This window comes from Mercurialis annua, linkage group LG2, assembly GCF_937616625.2.
Source record: "Mercurialis annua linkage group LG2, ddMerAnnu1.2, whole genome shotgun sequence".
Classification (NCBI taxonomy): domain Eukaryota; kingdom Viridiplantae; phylum Streptophyta; class Magnoliopsida; order Malpighiales; family Euphorbiaceae; genus Mercurialis; species Mercurialis annua.
The window spans coordinates 21,170-35,451 of NC_065571.1; the positions used below are offsets into that span (position 1 = coordinate 21,170).

Consider the following 14,282-nt stretch of genomic DNA (forward strand, 5'->3'; position numbering starts at 1 on the left):
TTAACAAACTAATTGAATATTCATATTTTCTGTAACGCTGTCTAAATCGTTTGTTCAGGTTCCAACTTCATCCGGTACGCTTATAGGGTCAAAAAACGCAAGCAAACTCCCCTCCCTGAGTTGTTTTGGGGAATGCACAAAAACCCCAAAAAAGGGATAAAACGATAATTTATTTATCAAATAACTTTTCTATGATTTTAAATAATCCCAACTAGAAATGTTTTCCCAATAACAGATAACTTATCGAGCTAACAAAATTCCTAGTTAAACGACCAACTTTTTAAAAATCCCTTTTCTAGCCTACTTCGGGCTATCAAAATGCTTACATAAAACGGTCTGATTAACAAACTAAGTGAATATTCATATTGTCTGTAACACTGTCTAAATCTTTTGTTGAGGTTCCAAATTCATCTGGTATGCTTATAGTGTTAAAAAATGCACCCAAACTCCCCTCCCTGAGCTGTTTTGGGGAATGCACAAAAACCCCAAAAACGGGATAAAACGATAATTTATTTATCAAATAACTTTTCTATGATTTTAAATAATCCCAACTAGAAATTTTGTCCCAATAACAGATAACTTATCGACCTAACAAAATTCCTAGTTAAACTCAACTTTACAAAAATCCCTTTTCTAGCCTACTTCGGGCTATCCAAATGCTTACATAAAACGGTCTTATTAACAAACTAATTGAACATTCTTATTGTCTTCAACACCATCTAAAACCTCCGTTGAGGATCCAACTTCATCCGGTACGCTTATAGGGTCAAAAATCGCACCCAAACTCCCCTCTCTGAGCTGTTTTGGGGAATGCATAAAAGCCCCAAAAATGGGATAAAACGATAATTCATTTATCAAATAACTCTTCTATTATTTTAATTAATCCCAACTAGAAACGTTGCCGGAATAACGGATAACTTATCGAGCTAACAGAATTCCTAGTTAAACTCAACTTTTTAAAAATTCCTTTTCTAGCCTACTTCGGGCTATCAAAACGCTTACTTAAAACAGTCGGATTACCAAACTAATTGAACATTGTTATTGTCTTCAACACCCTCTAAAACTTCTGTTAGGGTTCCAACTTTATCCGGTACGCGTAGGGGGTCAAAAAACATACCCAAACTCCCCTCCCTGAGCTGTTTTGGGGAATGCAGAAAAGCCCAAAAAACAGGATAAAACGATAATTAATTTATCAAATAAATTTTATATGATTTTCAATAATCCAAACTAGAAACGTTGTCCTAATAATCGATAATTTATCGAGCTAACAAAATTCCTAGTCAAACTCAAGTTTTCAAAAATCCCTTTTCTAGCCTATTTCGGGCTATCAAAATACTTATATAAAACGGTCTGATTAATAAACTAATTGAATATTCATATTGTCTGTAACGCTGTCTAAATCGTTTGTTCAGGTTCCAACTTCATCCGGTACGCTTATAGGGTCAAAAAACGCAACCAAACTCTCCTCCCTGAGCTGTTTTGGGTAATGCACAAAAACTCCAAAAACGGGATAAAACGATAATTTATTTGTCAAATATCTTTTCTATGATTTTAAATAACCCCAACTAGAAATGTTTTCCCAATAACAGATAACTTATCGAGCTAACAAAATTCCTAGTTAAACGATTAACTTTTCAAAAATCCCTTTTCTAGCCTACTTCGGGCTATCAAAATGCTTACATAAAACGGTCTGATTAACAAACTAATTGAATATTCATATTGTCTGTAACACTGTCTAAATCTTTTGTTGAGGTTCCAAATTCATCCGGTACGCTTATAGGGTTAAAAAACGCACCCAAACTCCCCTCCCTAAGCTGTTTTGGGGAATGTACAAAAACCCCAAAACGGGATAAAACGATAATTTATTTATCAAATAACTTTTCTATGATTTTAAATAATCCCAACTAGAAATGTTGTCCCAATAATAGATAACTTATCGAGCTAACAAAATTCCTAGTTAAACTCAACTTTTCAAAAATCCCTTTTCTAGCCTACTTCGGGATATCAAAATGCTTACTTAAAACAGTCTGATTACCAAACTAATTGAACATTCTTATTGTCTTCAACACCCTCTAAAACTTCCGTTGATGTTCCAACTTCATCTGGTACGCGTAGGGGGTCAAAAAACATACCCAAACTCCCCTCTCTGAGCTGTTTTGGGGAATGCAGAAACGCCCCAAAAACAGGACAAAACGATAATTCATTTATCAAATAAATTTTATATGATTTTCAATAATTCCAACTAGAAACGTTGTCCTAATAACCGATAATTTATCGAGCAAACAAAATTCCTAGTCAAACTAAAGTTTTCAAAAATCCCTTTTCTAGCCTACTTCGGGCTATCAAATTGCTTACATAAAACGGTCTGATTAACAAACTAATTGAATATTCATATTGTCTGTAACGCTTTCTAAATCGTTTTTTCAGGTTCCAACTTCATCTGGTACGCTTATAGGGTCAAAAAACGCAAGCAAACTCCCCTCCCTGAGCTGTTTTGGGGAATGCACAAAAACCCCAAAAACGGGATAAAACGATAATTTATTTATCAAATAACTTTTCTATGATTTTAAATAATCCCAACTAGAAATGTTTTCCCAATAACAGATAACTTATCGAGCTAACAAAATTCCTAGTTAAACGATCAACTTTTCAAAAATCCCTTTTCTAGCCTACTTCGGGCTATCAAAATGCTTACATAAAACGGTCTGATTAACAAACTAAATGAATATTCATATTGTCTGTAACACTGTCTAAATCTTTTGTTGAGGTTCCAAATTCATCCGGTACGCTTATAGGGTCAAAAAAACGCACCCAAACTCCCCTCCCTGAGCTGTTTTGGGGAATGCAGAAAAGCCCCAAAAATGGGATAAAACGATAATTCATTTATCAAATAACTCTTCTATTATTTTAATTAATCCCAACTAGAAACGTTGTCTGAATAACTGATAACTTATCGAGCTAACAGAATTCCTAGTTAAACTCAACTTTTTAAAAATTCCTTTTCTAGCCTACTTCGGGCTATCAAAACGCTTACATAAAACAGTCCGATTACCAAACTAATTGAACATTCTTATTGTCTTCAACACCCTCTAAAACTTCCATTGAGGTTCCAACTTCATCCGGTACGCGTAGGGGGTCAAAAAACATACCCAAACTCGCCTCCCTGAGCTGTTTTGGGGAATGCAGAAAAGTCCCAAAAACAGGATAAAACGATAATTAATTTATCAAATAAATTTTATATGATTTTCAATAATCCCAACTAGAAACGTTGTCCGAATAACCGATAATTTATCGAGATAACAAAATTCCTAGTCAAACTCAAGTTTTCAAAAATCCCTTTTCTAGCCTACTTCGGGCTATCAAAATGCTTAAATAAAACGGTCTGATTAACAAACTAATTGAATATTCATATTGTCTGTAACACTTTCTAGATCTTTTGTTCAGGTTCCAACTTCATCTGGTACGCTTATAGGGTTAAAAAACGCACCCAAACTTCCCTCCCTGCGCTGTTTTGGGGAATGCAGAAGAGCTCCAAAAACGGGATAAAACGATAATTTATTTATCAAATAAACTTCTCTATGATTTTATATAATCCCAACTAGAAACGTTGTCCGAATAACCGATAACTTATCGAGCTAACAAAATTCCTAGTTAAACTCAACTTTTCATAAATCCCTTTTCTAGCCTACTTCGGGCTATCAAAATGCTTAAATAAAACGGTCTGATTAACAAACTAATTGAATATTCATATTTTCTGTAAAACTATCTAGATCTTTTGTACAGGTTCCAACTTCATCCGGTACGCTTATAGGGTTAAAAAACGCACTCAAACTCCCTTCCCTGGGTTGTTTTGGGGAATGCACAAAAACCCCAAAAAGGGGATAAAACGATAATTTATTTATACAATAACTTTTCTATGATTTTAAATAATCCCAACTAGAAATGTTGTCCCAATAACAGATAACTTATCGACCTAACAAAATTCCTAGTTAAACTCAACTTTCAAAAATCCATTTTCTAGGCTACTTCGGGCTATCAAAATTCTTACATAAAACGGTCTGATTAACAAACTAATTGAATATTCATATTGTCTGTAACACTGTCTAAATCTTTTGTTCAGGTTCCAACTTCATCTGGTACGCTTATAGGGTCAAAAAACGCACCCAAACTCCCCTCCCTGAGCTGTTTTGGGGATTGCAGAAAAACCTCAAAAATGGGATAAAACGAAAATTCATTTATCAAATAACTCTTCTAATATTTTAATTAAGCCCAACTAGAAACGTTGTTCGAATAACTGATAACTTATCGAGCTAATAAAATTCCTAGTTAAACTCAACTTTCCAAAAATCCTTTTTCTAACCTACTCCGGGCTATCAAAACGCTTGCTTAAAACAGTCTGGTTACCAAACTAATTGAACATTCTTATTTTCTTCAACATCCTCTAAAACTTCCGTCTAGGTTCCAACTTCATCCGGTACGCCTAGGGGGTCAAAAAACATACCCAAACTCCCCTCCCTGAGCTGTTTTGGGGAATGCAGAAAAGCCCCAAAAATGGGATAAAACGATAATTCATTTATCAAATAACTCTTTTATTATTTTAATTAATCCCAACTAGAAACGTTGCCGGAATAACCGATAACTTATCGAGCTAACAGAATTCCTAGTTAAACTCAACTTTTTAAAAATTCCTTTTCTAGCCTACTTCGGGCTATCAAAACGCTTACTTAAAACAGTCGGATTACCAAACTAATTGAACATTCTTATTGTCTTCAACACCCTCTAAAACTTCCGTTAAGGTTCCAACTTCATCCGGTACGCGTAGGGGGTCAAAAAACATACCCAAACTCCCCTCCCTGAGCTGTTTTGGGGAATGCAGAAAAGCCCAAAAAACAGGATAAAACGATAATTAATTTATCAAATAAATTTTATATGATTTTAAATAATCCCAACTAGAAATGTTGTCCCTATAATAGATAACTTATCGAACTAACAAAATTCCTAGTTAAACTCAACTTTTCAAAAATCCCTTTTCTAGCCTACTTCGGGATATCAAAATGCTTACTTAAAACAGTCTGATTACCAAACTAATTGAACATTCTTATTGTCTTCAACACCCTCTAAAACTTCCGTTGATGTTCCAACTTCATCTGGTACGCGTAGGGAGTCAAAAAACATACCCAAACTCCCCTCCCTGAGCTGTTTTGGGGAATGCATAAAAGCCCCAAAAACAGGACAAAACGATAATTCATTTATCAAATAAATTTTATATGATTTTCAATAATCCCAACTAGAAACGTTGTCCTAATAACCGATAATTTATCGAGCAAACAAAATTCCTAGTCAAACTAAAGTTTTCAAAAATCCCTTTTCTAGCCTACTTCGGGGTATCAAAATGCTTACATAAAACGGTCTGATTAACAAACTAATTGAACATTCTTATTGTCTTCAACACCACTACTAGAATGTCCGTGTGTACCGACGGGATTTGCCGACGGATAACAAATCCGTCGGCACATAAACAAATACCGACGGAAATGGGCGACGGACAACAATACCGTCGCTAAGTGGGAGAATTAATTTGGCGGGTGAAGGCGCGCTCATTTGCCGACGGAATACCGACGAATGACCTGTCGGGAAATGAGCGCGCCTTCACCCGCCAATTTAATTTGACAACTTTTCCGACGGAATATCCATTCCGTCGGTAATGTGGCCAATTTTCCGACGGAATTCTAAAGTCCGTCGGTAACCTGGCTGGGGACAAAACGCAGCGTTCTGTCCCCTTCATATATGCCGACAGAATTCCATATTCCGTCGGTAATGGGGATATGGACAAAACGCAGCGTTCTGTCCCCTTCACCTTGCCGACGGAATTGTTCTGTCCGTCGGTAAGTTTGGCAGACTTAAGCAAAACTCTGCGTTTCATTTGTTAATTACCGACGGATTCAGTCCGTCGGTAAATTATAACCTAAAATTCCAGAACAGTTTCCTCTTCTCCTCACTTTTCTTCTTCTCTTTTTTCCGCCGACTCCCTGCCATTCCCCGCCGACGATTCTCCTGCCACCCACCGCCGACCCCGTTCGTTCGTCCGTTGCACCGCCGACTCGTAGCTGCCACCGCGTCCGTTCCTGCCACCACGTCAGCCACCCCACCCCGTCCGTTCCTGCCACCACGTCAGCCACCCTACCCCGTCCGTTCCGGCCACCGCTGCTGCAGACCCACCTCCGGCGACTTCCCTGCCATCTGCCGAGGTAAGTTTTATTTATTTTAATTATAATAATAATAATAATAATAATAATATTTATTTAATATTTGCTAAATTAATTTCCAGCCACCGCCGCACCGCCGCCACTGATCTCCGGCGATTTCCGCTCTCCGGCGATCTCTACTGCCCGTCCTACTAAACCCGTAAGTTTGCCCCTTTTTTATTATTTGTATATAATTAGTTCTTAATTTTAATAGGTTTAGGCTTTGGTAATTAATAATTAGTATATTAATTAGGTTAGAATTAATTAGTATATTAGTATTAATTAGGTTAATTTAGTTACACTAATTATTCGGAGTTTAGGTAATTAATAATTAGTATAATATATATTATAATACTAATTAGGTTATAATTACGTAAAGATTAGTATATTAATTATGTTTATTTAATTAGTATTTTTTTTGTTTTAGTTAATATAATTAATTAGTTCATTGTGTAATTTGGGTTTATATTATTTAATTAGTTGAATTTTCATATTATTAGTTTAGGTTAGTCTATGTTAAATTGTAATAGAATTAGTTCAATTTTAATATGATTACTAAATTATGGATAAATTATTTTATTTTATATTAATTACTTAATATAATAATTTTGGAAATGTTTGGTATGTTGGATATTTTCGTATATGTTTTATTTGCTTGCAGGTTTTCCCTGAAAAATGGGCGATGCTCATTTTTAGGGGAAATGCTGTCCGATTTTTGTTAGAAAATAATAACAATTAGATTAGAAAATAATAACAATTAGATTAACAATTAGATTACAATTTTATTGTAGACCTCTCTCTGCTGTGGATTCCTGATAGCCGGTGACAGTAGACACCTGCTCCGATTTTTCTGACCGGGATCCAGCGTTGGCGTGCGGTTCTGCCCTACAACAAGTAGGTTTTATTTCTTTTTGTATTTTATTTACATAGTTAGATTAAAAACACTTCAATTTAATTAATTAAACACGATTTTATTCCCACCGAATAAAATCGTAATCCTAGCCGTAGATTTCCCGTCTCGTGACTTCAATCTATTGAATGTCGCGGGATTGTACAGTTTGTACAGTTCGCAAAACTCGTGCTTCCGTAATCTGACTGCCGAAAAAATATATGCGTAGTTACGGTAGAAAAATATTTTGTGGTTTTTCTAGCGTTTGTTCTCCGGGTGCATATTGGTATATACCGCGTAACGCTTGTTCTTCACAGAATATTTAATCAGCGTTACTCGGGATATAGTACATAGCGCACTTAAGGAGAACGACGCCGGAAGGCTGCCGAATATTTTTTTCCGTTCCTACACATATATGGTGGTCGGGTTACGGGGCGCCAGTTTTGCGAATGGGATAGGTCCATACCCTTTTAGCAGTCAATTTCATTGACGTTGCTATCCTTGAGCCTGTAAACCACCTAATTATTTGTGCAACAGACATGAATCAGGACCGCAGTTGGATGTATATTAGACATAGTAATGGATTGCTAGCGGAAGGATTTTTTGATAAGGTTGAGGAGTTTGTCGAGTTTGCTTTACGACATCCTGAATGTAAGAGTGGGGCAAAAATAAAATGCCCGTGCTCTAGGAGAAAATGCAGAAACACAAATTACCGAGATCCAGAAGATGTCAAGTTACATGTGTTGCAGTCTGGGTTTGTTGAAGATTACCAAGTGTGGGTTCATCACGGTGAGGGCACTGTCTTGAATCCTCCTCCTTGGGCACTGCCATCGGGTAATTACGATCAGTTTGACTACGGAAATGACGAGGATGGTTTTGATGCAGTTCAGAGAATGGTGATCGATGCAGCTGGTCCTGAAATGTTTACTGATGAAGAGCCTCCTAATCAGGAAGCCCAGAGATTTTATGATATGATGCGTTCGGCGGAAGAAGAAATATGGCCCGGGAATAACAGACATTCCCCTTTGTCCGCAACAACTAACATATTGGACATTAAATGTCGCCATCAGGGTTCAGTTGCTTTAATTGACGACATTTGTAGTTTAATGCAAGAATTGCTGCCAGAGGAGAACAAGATGCCAGCAAATTTTGCTAAAATTAAAAAGCTGGTGAAAGGTTTGGGGTTGCCGGTGGAGGTTATTGAATGCTGTTTTTACAACTGCATGCTTTTCTGGGGGGAAGATGAGGCTTTAACGTGTTGTAAAGTGTGTGGCCACGAACGGTGGAAACCAGTTACCAAAAGCAATTCTTCCAGAAAACGAAAGGCCAACGTGCCATATAAGAAGATGTTTTATTTTCCAATTACTCCGAGGCTGCAGAGGTTGTATGCGTCGAAAGCCACAGCTGGGCATATGACATGGCACGCCGAACATGAAATGGAAGACGGGAAAATGTGTCATCCGTCTGATTCTCCAGCCTGGAAACGGTTTAGTGAGTTGCATACGGATTTTGCTGACGAACCTCGAAATGTTAGACTTGGCTTATGCACTGATGGGTTTCAACCGTTTGGCAGTTTCGGGTCACCTTATTCTTCATGGCCGGTAATTGTGACGCCTTATAATCTGCCGCCAGGCATGTGCATGAAGGATGAGTTCATGTTTTTAACGATACTTGTCCCGGGTCCGCGTAATCCGAAAAACACTATGGACATTTTCCTCCATCCGTTGATAGCAGAGTTAAACCAATTGTGGGAATTTGGGATCCGGACCTTTGATATTCACAAGCGTCAGAACTTTCAGATGAAAGCGGCCCTTATGTGGACAATTAATGATTTCCCGGCCTATTCAATGCTATCTGGTTGGAGCACATCAGGTAGATTGGCATGTCCATATTGCATGGAAGATACGAATGCATTCACGCTTACTAAGAGTGGTAAACAATCGTGGTTTGACTGCCACAGAAAGTTTCTACCTCCGGGGCACCGTTTTCGTCGAAATGTCACCGATTTTCGAAAAGGTAAACAAGAAAAAAACCATTTTCGTAGGGTGAAAACAGGAGATGAACTGTTGGCAGAGGTGGACCACCTAGGCTTTAGGAGGGCATATGAGCCCCATGCAGAAGTTATTAATGCCGACTTGTCGAAGAAGTGTGGTTGGAACAGAAAAAGTATATTTTGGGATTTGCCGTATTGGAGAACAAATGTGATTCGGCATAATTTGGATGTCATGCATATCGAGAAAAATGTTTTTGACAACGTTTTCAATACCGTGCTGAATGTTCCTGGAAAGACAAAGGACCATGCAAAATCAAGGGCAGAGTTAAATGATTTTTGTGATCGTCCGGAACTAGCACAAGACCCAACTACTGGTAGATATCCGAAGGCACTGTATGCTCTGGACAAGGAGCAAAAAAAATTATTGCTAGAATGGATTCAGCAAATTAAATTCCCGGATGGCTACGTGTCAAACTTGTCTCGGTGTGTTGATTCAACCAAACAGAAAATGATGGGCATGAAAAGCCACGACTGTCATGTGTTTATGCAGCGACTCCTACCAATTGCGCTGCGTGAGCTTCTCCCAAAAGAGATATGGGAGCCTATAGCAGAGTTGAGTATCTTCTTCAGGGAGTTAACTGCTACATCACTTAAGGGCGAGGATCTGAAACGTATGGAAGAAGAAATCCCGAAGATACTTTGCAAGTTGGAACGCATATTTCCTCCCAGCTTTTTTGATTCGATGGAACATCTTCCTATTCATCTGCCATACGAAGCTAGAATGGCTGGACCGGTTCAGTATCGGTGGATGTATCCATTTGAAAGGTGATGTAAATAAATATATTTTATATTCATCGGTTTTTGTTTGAAGTGTTTAATTGTATTAATCAATTCATGATTGAACAGATATTTGCGGAAATTGAAAAAAAAGGTATCCAACAAAAGTCGGGTGGAAGGCAGCATTAGTAGCGGATACCTAATGGAGGAAACAGCAAAATTTGCCTCTTTTTATTTCACGGATGGTGATCCGACGTTACCCTGTCGACTGCAAAGAAATGAGGTATTCGATACCGATATGGATGATGATGTCGACCGACTTTCAATTTTTAGAACAGTTGGGGAACCCATAGGTGCCTGCCGCAAAAGACATCTGGACGAGTATGAATATGTCGCCGCCCAGAGTTACGTCCTTTTGAATTGTGCGGAAATCGAACCTTACAGAGAGTAAGCATTGCTTCTACACATTTCAATATATTACTGAGTTACAAAATTTAATGCGCCAGCTCACAAATTCTGATGTATTCTTCTGAAAGTGTTTTCGAAGACGAATTGCATGCAATCAACCCTGCGATCACGCGGATCGAAGTTGAAGGAAAGTTAGAAAGGGAATTTGTGTCCTGGTTTGAAGGACATGTAAGTATTGGCAACGTACGGCTTCTTTTATTTCTCGTTCGTTTTAATTGCCAACTCATGTAAATGTTTACTGTCCTCCAGGTGAAGGACCCAGCTACATGTATGAATCCCTATATTCTAAGTCTTGCGAAAGGCCCACTTAGATCAGTCAAAACATATAAGGGATATCGTGTAAACGGGTTCAAATTCAATACTCAAGATTATGGCGAGGATCGAGTTACTATGAATAGTGGAGTTTGTGTTAAAGGGTCTCTATTCGATCCAGCCGTAAGCGACTTTTATGGAATGCTGACTGACATTATTGAGATAGAGTATCCAGCGCTGCCAATTAAAAGGACCGTCCTATTTAAATGCGATTGGTTCGATCCAACTCCAAACGTGGGTATGTCAGTGCATCGTCGATACAACATGGTAGACGTTAATCACAGAAGGAGGTACAACAAGTACGAACCTTTTATTCTAGCCGAACAGGCCGGTCAAGTCCATTACTTACCATACCCAAGTAAAAGACGAGATAAAAAGGACTGGTGGGCAGTATGCAGGATAAAGGCTAGATCTGAGCTTGACATGCCAGATGAGGTTATTCTGGCTTTCCAGGACGACGTCGTAGAACATGCTCTTAATGTGGAAACAGCTGATAATCCGACTAATTTGGTTGACCCGGACGAGGAAGCAGATGAGGAGGCGTTGGAAACGGCGCCAACAGCAGAGACAGCCGATGATTTTCTACCATCCTCATCAGACGAAGCGGAGGACTACGAAGAGTTGTAGTGTAGGCTAATTAATGTAATAGAATCTGTATGACTAGTATTGTTACATGCATTAATGACTGATATTTATGTTTTTATATGTATGTTTATCGACGAATTGATTAATTATTTATTAATATTTGTTATTTATGTATGAAATTGTATGTGCATATCTACTTCTTTGTAGATATGAGGGGTCAGGGTAGCCGCAGACATGTTCAGGACCGTCATCAGAGAGATCCGAGAGACACTGCCCCCACAGACGCTCCACCTGACGGGGACGATCTGCAGCTTCAGGCGGCGCCTGGGCCGCAGAGGGAGGCCCAGCAGCAGGTCGAGTACGAGATTGATGCCTCGGGGAGGTTAAAGGTCGCACCTGACGCTCTAAGGTATTATCACTGTTATCCATTTTTAAAGTTTAGTTATAAAACACTATTTAACTAATTTTATGTTTTGAAATGATAGGGAGCGGCTACATGACAGCGGGAAGGTCTCCAGAGGCTTGCTGGACATCTTTCGTTCCTGCTGGTTCATAGAAGGTTCTTCCTGGAAGGGATTGAAGGCGGAGCAGAAGACGTTCTACTGGGAGGAGTTCAAGGTAATATTTACATTAACATTTTATTCAATTTTAAGTTTCATATTATTTAAATTTACTAATTAATTATCTATTCATATGTTAAATACGTGCAGAAGAAGTTTTGGTGGGACTCCATCTACCCCGAGCAGGCGATTAGAGATGTCTTTATGAGACATGCTGCTAATCGTTACAAGGACACAATTCACGCGATGAAGAGTGTTAGGGATAACAGTGTCACAGATGATATTTGGGCGGCATGGAATGCGATTTGGGATACGGCTGCGGCGAAGAGGAAGTCCGCCATCGCTCGGGCTAACAGGATGAGTGAGCCGTCAGGGCCCGGGACTGGACCGGTGCGCCACACGGCAGGATCGCGCTCAGCTGTGAAGCATATGACCGTTTTGGTAATTTTTCTAAATTTGTATTCTTCAGACTTAAATGATTATAGTGTTTAAATGTTCATTATTTATATCGAATTAAATTTATGATTTTTGTCTCAGAGTCAGGAGCTCGGTCGTCCTGCGACATTTGCTGAGTTGCATGTTCGTATGCACTCGACAAAGGACGATCGGAACAAGTTTGTCGACAAGAGGTCGCAGGATAAGCATGTAAGTCTGATGTAACTTGAAATTGAATCGTTATTACTTGATTGTAGTTAATTAAAACATGTGAAATATAAATTGTGAACTGTGAACTGTATGTAGTCCATGTTTGTTTGCAGGAAGTCCCTGAAAATGGGTGATGCTCGTATTATAGAGGAGATGCTGCCGAATTTTAGTTAGGAATTTAAAGTTTAACTATTTCTGTTTTCGATTATCGAAATCGTACTAACTTGACTACTTGTTTATTTTTTCAGGAGCGTTTCCTTGCAGAGCGTGCAGCTGCGACCCAGTCCTCCCCGGCTGAGGGCAGTTCGTCGACCCCGCAGTTCATCGACGAGAACGAACTGTTCTTGTCTCTCGAGGCGGTGAAGAAGCAGCGGGTTTACGGAGTTGGTTCAGCTGCAGCTTCGTACATCGCGTCATTCAAGGGCACCGGTGTACGCCGCGGCTCATGCTCGTCGTCCCAGCAGACTCACTCGACCGAGGATATCGAGGAGCGGATCCAGAGAGAGGTATCCGCTCGGGTGCAAGGGATGCGGGAAGAGATTCAGAGGGATGTGGAGTCTTCCGTCGACGAGCGGATTGCTGAGAGGGTCCGCTCGGAGCTGGCAAAGATGATGAGCACTCTACCAGAAGCCATGCGCCCCCCGCAGCCCCCCTCAGGTCCAGATGACGAGGATATTACTAGACTCTAGTTTTTTGTATTCCTATACAGTATTATGCTTATAAACATCGACAAATTTGTTAACGCTTATTCCGTATTTATATATAGATACTTTTGATTCTTATTTAGTCTGTTTGTATGTGTATCTTATTTTTGTAATTCTGCACAGGTATAATAGACAAAAAACAACCCATAATGGGCAGGAAAACGACAATTTTTTTGTCGGAAATGAAGCCGTATTACCGACGGATTTCTACTTTACCGACGGAATAATCCGTCGGTAATTTAATACCATGTTCCGACAACAACTACCGACAGATTATTCGTCGGTAAAGAAAACAAGGGGCGACGGAATTTACCGACGGATGGTCCGTCGGTATATATTCCCGACGGAATATCCGTCGGTATATCGTCGGATCAACGTCGGCAACGGCCCTCTTTCACCGACAGTTTTACCGACGATTATCCGTCGCAATATTTGCCGACGGAAATATCGGTCGGTAAAACGTCGGATCTTCGTCGGTGTGTTAGTCACAACCCACCGACGGATTTATATATTTACCGACCACTATGTTTCCGTCGGTGACATTTCCCGACGGATAGTTTTTGTCGCCAATGAATGCCGACGAAAAGCGTGCCGACGGATGGTATCCGTCGGCAGTCCGTCGGTAACTAAGTTTACCGACGGATTTTCATGTGTTAGTGACGGAAATTTCCGTCGCTAACACCGGACATTCTTGTAGTGCACCCTCTAAAACTTCCGTTCAGGTTCCAACTTCATCATGTACGCTTATAGGGTCAAAAAAACGCACCCAAACTCCCCTCCCTGAGCTGTTTTGGGGAATGCAGAAAAGCCCCAAAAATGGGATAAAACGATAATTCATTTATCAAATAACTCTTCTATTATTTTAATTAATCCCAACTAGAAACGTTGTCTGAATAACTGATAACTTATCGAGCTAACAGAATTCCTAGTTAAACTCAACTTTTTAAAAATTCCTTTTCTAGCCTACTTCGGGCTATCAACACGCTTACTTAAAACAGTCCGATTACCAAACTAATTGAACATTCTTATTGTCTTCAACACCCTCTAAAACTTCCGTTGAGGTTCCAACTTCATCCGGTACGCGTAGGGGGTCAAAAAACATAC

At 39.3% G+C, this 14,282-nt stretch overlaps 1 protein-coding gene across 1 annotated transcript; it reads left to right on the forward strand.

Annotated features, from left to right (window-relative positions):
- The first annotated feature begins 11,365 nt into the window (after window positions 1-11,365).
- On the forward strand, window positions 11,366-13,163 carry LOC126667035 (uncharacterized). Its single transcript, XM_050359980.2, has 6 exons — window positions 11,366-11,390; window positions 11,477-11,678; window positions 11,755-11,887; window positions 11,980-12,270; window positions 12,367-12,474; window positions 12,723-13,163. Exons 1-6 carry the CDS (start codon window positions 11,366-11,368, stop codon window positions 13,161-13,163), a joined length of 1,200 nt encoding a protein of 399 aa, XP_050215937.2.
- Window positions 13,164-14,282: the final 1,119 nt, after the last annotated feature.

Excerpts from the sequence above, each read along its gene's own strand:
- LOC126667035 (XM_050359980.2), top strand. The coding sequence starts at position 11,366 with ATGACTGATATTTATGTTTTTATAT. Across the intron at positions 11,679-11,754 it reads GTCGCACCTGACGCTCTAAG|GGAGCGGCTACATGACAGCG; the intron begins GTATTATCACTG and ends TTGAAATGATAG. Across the intron at positions 12,271-12,366 it reads TGAAGCATATGACCGTTTTG|AGTCAGGAGCTCGGTCGTCC; the intron begins GTAATTTTTCTA and ends TTTTTGTCTCAG.